This window comes from Miscanthus floridulus, chromosome 17 (genome assembly GCF_019320115.1).
Source record: "Miscanthus floridulus cultivar M001 chromosome 17, ASM1932011v1, whole genome shotgun sequence".
Classification (NCBI taxonomy): domain Eukaryota; kingdom Viridiplantae; phylum Streptophyta; class Magnoliopsida; order Poales; family Poaceae; genus Miscanthus; species Miscanthus floridulus.
The window spans coordinates 76,255,088-76,264,587 of NC_089596.1; the positions used below are offsets into that span (position 1 = coordinate 76,255,088).

The following is a 9,500-nucleotide window of genomic DNA, read 5'->3' on the forward strand; positions in this document are numbered from 1 at the left end:
CATGGCGTTGCCTCTGCTTCGTTTTTGGAGTAGCTTCACATGAGCAGCGCCAAATCGCCAATCATGCACAAACAGCGCTAGTAGCTTGTAATGTATTCATCCGCATACGATTACGTACCATGGTAGCAGTAGTATTTACGTATATATAAGTAGCTGCCTAGGGAGAGATGCAACAGTGTTTTGCTTCCTCCAAAGTCGCGATATATTAACCCTAGCGATCGTGACCTCCTGAATCCTGATGCCGATCTTATCGCTTGTGGCTTGTGCTAATTAAAAGTACTCCAGCTCAGGCTCTCTTTTAACCTGAAAGTTTCTTCTGCATTCCCATCAACGGATCGCACTGCACTGTGCGTGCATGGCTGTTATCGTCATGGCGCCATTACGTACGCGATATATACCACCGTACCATCGCTGTAGGCTGTAGCTGTAGCAGCTAAAAGGGACTGCACAAACACTGGTTGTTGGGGCTGGTACCTTTTGATTTGCCAGTTTTCCATTTCACGACGTACGCTAGCTGCAGGTCACTCATGTCTGCAAGCCACAGCTTGGACGCATCCGTGGCGATCAGCGCACACACAGACACAGGCTCGATCGCATGCCACATGCACCAACACCCACCGAAGAAACTAGAACGAAGTCTCGTCTCGCCACACATGCCACACATATAAAACGGCCCATCCACTCGATCTCCACTGACAAATGAAGCTCTCCTCGTCGCACCACCTGCTCGAGAGCTCCAACATCCTCCTCTCGTCGCACCACCGCAACACCACCGTCGTTACACTTACACGGATGTTGTCTTCAAACTGCGAGAACATGCTGCCCTACGCGCCGGGGCGGCGGGCGGCGGTGCTGCTGGACCACCGGCGGTACCGCCCGAACGTCGTCGAGGTGGCGCCCAGCTGCCCGCGCTGCGACTCGCCCAACACCAAGTTCTGCTACTACAACAACTACAGCCTCAGCCAGCCCCGCTACTTCTGCAAGGGCTGCCGCCGCTACTGGACCAAGGGCGGCTCGCTCCGCAACGTGCCCGTCGGCGGCGGCTGCCGGAAGAACCGCCGGGGCAAGCCGGTGGTGCGAGCCATGGCCGCCGTCGATGCCGCTGCCGTGGCGGCGGCCAGCGGTGGCGTAGCGGCGGCGGCGGCGTTCTCGCACCGGTCGTCGCCGTCGTCGTCGTCGTCCCCCGCCACGCTGCGGCCGGACTTGCTGCTGGAAGGCATGATCGGCAGCCCAGTCAGCCTGTGCCAGCAGCCGACGACGGACGACGCAGCCGAGAATCCGTCCGTCGTGGCGCCCGAGGGATCCACGATCGACCTGGCGTTGCTGTACGCCAAGTTCTTGAACCATCAGCCTGCGGCGGCGGCCGAGCCGTGCGCCGCCGCCGTCGTGCCGGAATCGCTCGACACCTTGAGTGGGTCGTCGTCGGGTGATGACGTGAATCCTGTCGTCGTCCCACCGCGGGATCAGCAGCCGTTCACGACGCAGGACGGCGGGTTTGGCGAGCTGTCCGCGACGGCGAGCGCGGCGGAGCCAAGCGCCGCCCCGCCACAGTGCCCCGACGACGCGTGTGCGGAGGCGGCGCTTGGGGCGTTCAGCGTGGACCCGCGCTGCTACGACTCGCTGGGTTTGCCTCCGGACGGCGGGGATCTGGTCGTACCGTCAACGTGGCATCTTGGGGCCAAGTACGAGCCGTTCGATTCGCTACCCGAGGACGCCATGAGCCTTCTGGACGGCTTCGCCGGCGACGACGACGTGTGGAGCAGTGCGTTGGCTTGTCAAGGGCTGGAAGCAGCTCTCTGCAGCAGGCCGTAATTTTTTAACTCCCCTGTTGATTTTCACCGTGCTTGTGATTGTTTTATGCGCTCTTTAATTTTCTTTTTCTGGTTGTGATCATGTTCAGGAGTAATTTATATAGGCCATATGTACAGCATGTCCAGATCATGGGTTATGAAGGGATCAACGGGTATACATGTGAGATATAGAAAGAATGTACAGATTTGCTATTCCACAACCGGTTATTTTGTTTGCCTCTAACAACCGGATTTTCTAGCGTCCGATTTGACCCGTGTGGCCTGATCTGCCGCCCGATCTGGCCTCGTGAAGCGCGGGAGGCGCGGGCGGAAGTGGCGCGCGCGGCCATCCTACTCCGTAGCCCATGCGTATGCAGCGGTTTGCAGAGGATGAGAGGAGACAGGAGGCAGGCGGCGCATGCAGCCCAGTCTGCAGAGGAGTGGACCGGTTTGCATGCAGAGAGGGGAAGGACGTGGGGCCCATGCGTATGTGCGTCAGGAGGCAGGAGGCGCATGCTGCCGCGCGCGTCTACAGAGTGATTTGGCATATATCAAATCTGTACTATGTGATATTTGGGAAGAATTTGACATATATTTCTTTAATGTCTGAAATCCATAGAAATAATTTAATTTTTTTAAAAAAATTAGCATATATTTGTGTTATTTCTAAATTACATCACTCTATCTAATAAATTACACTGAAGAATCAATGTAAATATAGTAATAAGGTGGTGTAAATATAGTTATATGACAGTATAAGCGGATGAAAAAAAATCTGATCATTGAAAGGAGCTAAAACAACCGGTTGTTAGCTAGACACGTTCAGAATGTAATAAAAATTTGACACTTTCTCTGTTCTTTTTTTTGGTTGCGAAAAGACACTTTCTCTGTTCGCAGATGTAAGATATTTTAGACATAGACATGGTATCCAGTACACACATTTGATCTGACTACCTCTCTTTTGATGAAAAATTATAACAAAAACATTATTACATTACTCTATTATAAAACTATTATTCATAATAAATTCAACGATGCTATGTCCATGTGACCAATCTAGATAGGTTTATGGAACCTATAGTCAAAGAAAAAAATCGACAAAACTGCAAAATTTCCAACTCTTATTACCACAAACTTGCCACTAGAAATTTGTAAAGAAGCCTACGCACTTAATTCAGGTGGAACTCTTGCAAAAAGGCAAGCTGAACTACCTCCATTTTAAATTATAAGTCGCTTTAACTTTTTTGATAAATTGAATTTGCTATGTATCTAGACATAACATCGATCTAGATACATAACAAATTTGATATACCAAGTCAGAGCGACTTCTAATTTGGAATAAAGGGAGTAGAAAATTTGCACGAGGAACACCACTGTTGGATGTAGGGTCTAGACGCCCGAACTAGGATAAACCCTTTATGTCGAGGGCTTAAGCCACTTAAATCACACGCATCAACCCATGTTCTTCATATCACTAGTTATTGCCACGGAATCAAACCCACGACAAGACTCTAAACCAAAATTTGAGGGCACGGGTCAAAAACACAGGTCTAGCAGGAACCTGCCTACACTTTCAAAAGTAGGAGGCTCTCAAATTCTTCCATTGGACCTTTAAACCTGAGGACCCTGGAAGAGGCCCCTATTTTCTAGTTTCTATCATTTATCTCCCCGCGCCTATTCAGAACTGTGGTCGCCCAAGTGCTTGTAGTGCCACCCCACACTTCCCTGCCCTCCCTCGGCATGCAACCGCCTGACACCCCTCCCGCTCGCCTAATGCTCCGCACAGCTCCCATCCCGGTACATTGCTGTTGGGCAACTTCCCCCAGTGGCTATGAAACGATCCACGATTTTCTCGAAGGAAAATCCACAGATTACATCATAATGTGATAGTCCAAGAAGATCAAGCTGTCACATTATCATTATTCAGTTGATATCACAGTTCATACATCGCGGAATTACAAGTTTATAAGATATTACAACACTTGGTAACACACCTAAGTACAACGTATACTAGCGGAAACGCACACAGATCAGCACCAGAGTAGACATAGCGCGTCGGTGGGTGAAGGCTCCTCCTTCACGGGCAATCATCAGAGTAGGCGTAGAGTATCAGCGGACGTAGACTTCATCTCCTTAACCAAACTTGAGCGTAGGAACGAAACCATCTAATCCTTCTAATCTCCGTTGTCGTCGTCGTAGATCCGAACCGGCCAAATATCTTTCAGTACAATTTGTACTGGACACTGGCTCCCACCCTATGCTTAGCGTATGCTTTGTGGTAAGTGGAATGCAAGGGTAGAGCAAAAGACCTATTTATGGCTGTAGTTTTCCTATGCAAGTTCATCAATATTTTAATATTTTATAATAGTTTATCAAATTTTATCCCATCTCATTCACACATTCACCCATCCCATCACACACATCTCACCACACTCTCACTCTCTAGGCGGTAAGGACGACTCCCTCTTGTGCCTTGCCTCAACGGCCAAAGCCGGAAACCAACACCAAACCTAGGGGGAGAAGAAGAAAGGACTCATCTCACTAATCAAGGGAATCATAGATCATAGGAATGTCCATATCCATGGACACGGCTATACGTATAAATCGATCAACTCTACAGAGCGTGTACACCTAGAACCACAAGATCACCATCATCGACGGTGGCCACCGTCTAGGCTGATACCAGACTGCCTCCCAACCGGTACGATGCCACCCTGCCACTCAGCCTTGAGTCACCCTAGAGTCCACCGGCACGCTAAGACTGTGAGACGTAGTACCGGGCCCTCAAGGTCACTATGCTATCTTAGGAGGGTGTGAGCCATACGCCCGTACCTCCCTACACTATCACCTACATCCTAGGCAGTAGTGGCACCGTCCTAGCTGGTTAACATCTATTCCCTACCCATTCAGGAATGAGTGGTGTGTACATAGGGTCATATGATCCGATTCTCTCGACATACCAATCCTTAGGGGGATCAGACAGGACATCTTCTCAAGTGGGGTCACCGACACCCCATGCCAAGACGGCACCTCCTTCCTGGGGGGCTCAACCCTACAAGGTGACCCGGGGTCTACTCCACTCACATGTACCCACCATAGGTACCTCTCATCATAGAAGATGCTCAGGTCACACCCTCCCAGCAAGACTTGTCCCAAGGACTCATCGTAGAATCATGTTCGGTCGACTCAACCCTCACCACACACCCAAGACACACGCTAAGATCTCCCCAGGTTATCACCAGTTTTAGCGGCACCAGGTGCCTTAGCCACTCACAAATAATCTCCACCAAGCATCACATCATAGATATAATGCATAGTAGAAGTAGGCAGTAAGTAGTAAGCGAGCATCTAGCCTATCAGCGGATGTGCAGGGGTAAAGGTTGCGTCAAGGTAATGGCTTTCAAGCAATTCTAACATGCAACCTATCACAGTTCAATTGCATAAAATAAAGCACTAGCAACTATATTATTACATGCCTAATAGGATTTTGCGTGGTTGGGTGGGACGTGGCACCTGTTGACTGGTTGTATCCATCAGTTAGTGTAGTCGATCGACAAGGGCCTCCACCTCCAAGGTTAGCTCCACTCCATTGTTCCTCTTGTAGCGCTAACGCACGTCCAACCAATAACCCTATAATCTACGGATTATCACAAAGAGCCAAAAGAACAAAGAGGAACCAAGTCCACTCATACATGGTTGTGAACCGAGGACTTTGACCTAAGTTTTGGTAGGCGCAAGGTGGCTTCGGGTCTAGGTTAGGTGCCGTAGCTAGGCTAGATTCGGTATGGGTGCAGGGTCGACTGGCCCCTAATATTGGCGTTAGGTTCTCATGGCTACATGGGTCGGACTGCTGAAGTTATGCTAGGTTAGGATTGGGCAAAGGCAAGGCTGACGAGTGGGGTTTGTCTATGCCATGCGTTGGAATTAGATCGGTCCTGGCATTACCACACTCGAATGCCAAGGTAGGTTGCATGGGTTGCAGGTCGGGGCTCTACTCTGCCTTGCTGTGGCTGAGTCATAATGGTGTATGTGCATGGATGTCTCCCAAGTGGGAAGACGAGGTTTGGCTTATCGTAGGTTAGCGAGTCACTACCGGATACAGGAGCTTCGCCGAGTGCCAGGGGCACTCAGCGAAGTCTCAAAAACACTCGGCAAAGAGTTTGCCGAGTGTTACACTCGGCAAAGAGTTTGCCGAGATATTCGGCAACTATTTTAACGGCAAAGGCTAGTTTACCGAGTGTTTTTTGTTGGGCACTCGACAAAGACGTTGTCGAGTGCCTAGAAAACACTCGGCAAACTTTTTTTCAAAAAAAAAATAAAAAAGGCATGCCGACACCACGACCGCACCACCAGCACCGCTGCCGCCGCCACCATCCACGCCCGCACCACCAGCACCGCCCCCACCATCCACGCCGCATCTGCCCCCGCCACAACATCGCCGCTCTCGGCTAGGGGGCTGCAGCTCGCCCCTGGCCCACGCAACCGTCCCCTCCGTCGCCTGGGGTGCGCCGCCGCCGGGCCCCCTCCTTGGATCTCGCCGTTGGGGGAGGGAGGGAGGGAGGGAGGGGGCAGCACCGGCCGCCGGATCTCACCGGTGGGGAGCGGGAGGGGAGGGGCCATGCCGGGGAAGAAGGTAGGGGAGGGGGGAGAGGGAGGGGGCGACACCAGCTGCGCCGGATCTTGCTGGTGGGGAGCAGGAGGGGAGGGGCCGTGTCAGCCGCGCTGGATCTCATCGGTGGGGAGCGGGAGGGGGGAGAAGGTAGGGGAGGGGGAGAGGGAGGGGGCGGCACCGGCCGCCGGATCTCGCCGGTGGGGAGTGGGAGGGGAGGGGCCACGTCGGCCGTGCGCGGATCTCACCGGTGGGGAGCGGGAGGGGGGAAGAAGGTAGGGGAGGGGGGAGAGGGAGGGGGCGGCACTGGCCGCCAGATCTCGCCAGTGGGGAGCGGGAGGGAAGGGGCCGCGCTCAGGAACACCGGCCGCGCTGGATCTCACCGGTGGGGAGCGGGAGGGGGGGAAGAAGGTAGGGGAGGGGGGGAGAGGGAGGGGGCAGCACTAGTCATCGGATCTCAACAGTGCGGAGCGGGAGGGGAGGGGCCGCACCGAATCTCGCCTATGGGGAGCGGGAGGGGGGGAAGAAAGTAGGGGAGGGGGTGGGAGGGGGTGGCACCAGCCGCCGGATCTCACCGGTGGGGAGCGGGAGGGGAGGGTTCGCGTCGGATCTCGCCGATGGGGAGCGGGAGGGGTGGAAGAAGGTAGGGGAGGGGGGAGAAGGAGGGGGCGGCATCGGCCATGGGATCTCGCCGGTGGGGAGCGGGAGGGGAGGGACCGCGCTGGGGAACGTCGGCCGCACGCAGATCTCACCGGTGGGGAGCGGGAGGGGGGAGAGGGAGGGGCAGCACCGGCCGCGCTGAGGAAGAAGGGGAGGGGCGGGATCCAGCGGAGGATGGGCGAGTACGGGTGCGGGAGGAGGGGGAGGGGAGTGTGTGGGGGCTGGGGAGGGGAGGGTGTGGCGGGGAAGAAGAAGGGGAGTGAGGGGAGGGTGCGGGTGAGGGAGGGGAGGGTCGGGTGGCTTTTTTGTTTATACAATTTTTTTGGAATTTGCTGAGTGTTGTTTTGGGACACTCGTCAAATCTTCCTTTTTGCCGAGTGTTTTTTTGTGACACTCGGTAAACCTCCTATTTGCCGAGTGTTTTTTGTTTGACACTCGGTAAACCCTCCTTTTTGCCGAGTGTTTTTTTTCCGAGTGTTTTTAGGATAGCGCTCGGCAAATAATTTATTTGCTGAGTGCCCGAGAGAATGCACTCGGCAAATATAAAAACACTTGGCAAATTTGAGGATTCCGGTAGTGAGTGCGGCCTAGGTAGCGTAGATGTTCTCTAAGAGTTCGATCATGGCTGTGGCTAGGTCGTGGCGTCCTCGGCGCACTTGCTTATGCGGTGGTCACGATCTAGTGTAGGGGCTTGTCAGAGACGTTCGTGGCTAGCTTGGGCTTGCTTTGGCTGTCTAAAGCCAACAGCAGCATGCTGCAGCCGGCTACCAGCGGGCTACGGCTAGCCAGGGGCTTGCTTTGGCTAGTGGCGAGGTGGCTCCTAAGGGCGACAGCGAGACGGTGCTCGGAGATGTTAGTGCTACGGTGGTGGCAAGGTTGGCCTTGTGCGGTGCTTCAGAGCTTGCCGACGTGCTCGTGCAGACGCTACCACGCACGTGCGTGATGGCTGCCTAGAAACCGCGCTTGAGCACCGGCGTGAGCGTGGTGACGGTGAGGCTTCGGCGGCCGCGAGTGAAGCGGCACCACTGTGCTGTGGTTACAGAGGAAGGAATAGGGGCTACCAAGGCTGGGCTCATAGGGCATGGGCTCAAGGTCACGGCGAGCACAAGACGTGCGTTACCAGGATGGGTTCGCGTGACGGCTGAAGGTCGAGGCTCTACGATTGTGCAGGGTGCGGCGAGTGTAGGTGGTCGGCAAGGCAATGGCGAGGAAAAGTCGAGGCCTTGGCGGCGGGTTGCTGGCCGAATTGGCGTCAAGCCGCTGAGGAGGCTCACGACGGGGCCTTGGGTCAGTGCGTGCGCGTGCTCAGCGGGCGAGGTGGTGTGGGTGATGGCGTAGTGGCCGTGCGGACTCCCGGCGTGGTCGCGCACTGCGTGGAGCCATAGGAGGACGGGTAGGCGTGAGCGTGCTGGCGGCTTGATGACGTGGCCGACGTCGCGTGTCTTCCCGGCGAGGTGGAGGTGGTTGCTCGCCTTGAACGGAGCCATGGCGGTGCGTGGACTCTGGTACGGCATCCGCGAGACGGAGGTTGGTGGCGAGGGACTTGCCGTGGCCGCTCTGGCGACGACGCGAGGCGCTGCAGTGGTGCCTCACCGTCACGCCCGGCTCTGGGGTAGGGGCAGCCGGTGCGACCGCCATGGGCCCATGAAGCTAGGGGGCTCAAGATGATATAGGTAATTAGTAGATATATTTTTTTTATTTGGCATAAGCTTTCGAAGGCCCCACAAACATAAGCCCAGGCATGTGTACGTACCTCTTACTATTCTACCTAACCATCGAGCGCAGGCCGCGCCGGCGCTGAGCGAGAAGCTAATGACATTTCGTTTTCCACCGGCGCCGGCGCTTCCTATTCTCGCATCTCTCCCATCGGGGCATCAACGCGCTATTCTCGCCGAGGAGACGCCGACTCGCCGGACGCTAGTCGACGACTCGCCGGCACACCGCGACGGTGCCGCGACGGCGCGAGCTGCGCGGACGGCAAACGGCAGACGTACGTGATCACGGTCACAGTAGGCAACACGCCAAACCCCCATGATCGATTAGACGATTAGTATTTTCCAATTTTTAACTTTCGCTGGAAGCTAGTGCTAGGGAGACATCACAGTACTGAAGCAATGAAACCTATTTTTTTCTTATTTGTTTATGCGCTTTGCTTGTACAGTGGTAGGGTTATAAATTTGTAATTCAATGTTTTTATTTGAATATTGAGATGTTTCCAGTACTGAAGCAGAAAGATGATCGTACTTTAATTGCAGAAGTCGATGCTGACTAAGGTGCTACAGAGGAGCATAATTTAGATGCAAAAGCTGCAAAGTAATTTTTATTATTTTTACTATATATTTTAATTTTTATATAAAAATTAGTTCAATGGGCCCTTATCTTCTTGCTTGCCCAAGGGCCTTTAAAATTATAGAGCCGGCCCTGCTCACCGTGATGCTGCT

General features: G+C 54.0%; 1 protein-coding gene across 1 annotated transcript; it reads left to right on the forward strand.

Annotated features, from left to right (window-relative positions):
- Window positions 1-669: 669 nt before the first annotated feature.
- LOC136518323 (dof zinc finger protein 4-like) lies at window positions 670-2,478 on the forward strand. The gene is made up of 3 exons (XM_066511973.1): window positions 670-1,808; window positions 1,901-1,971; window positions 2,051-2,478. Exons 1-3 carry the CDS (start codon window positions 700-702, stop codon window positions 2,074-2,076), a joined length of 1,206 nt encoding a protein of 401 aa, XP_066368070.1. The 5' UTR covers window positions 670-699; the 3' UTR covers window positions 2,077-2,478.
- The last annotated feature ends 7,022 nt before the right edge of the window (window positions 2,479-9,500 follow it).

Coding starts and splice junctions, on each gene's coding strand:
- LOC136518323 (XM_066511973.1), top strand. CDS start 700: ATGAAGCTCTCCTCGTCGCACCACCTGCTCGAGAGCTCCAACATCCTC. Junction 1,809..1,900: donor GCAGCTCTCTGCAGCAGGCC/GTAATTTTTTAA, acceptor GATCATGTTCAG/GAGTAATTTATATAGGCCAT. Junction 1,972..2,050: donor AGGGATCAACGGGTATACAT/GTGAGATATAGA, acceptor CGGATTTTCTAG/CGTCCGATTTGACCCGTGTG.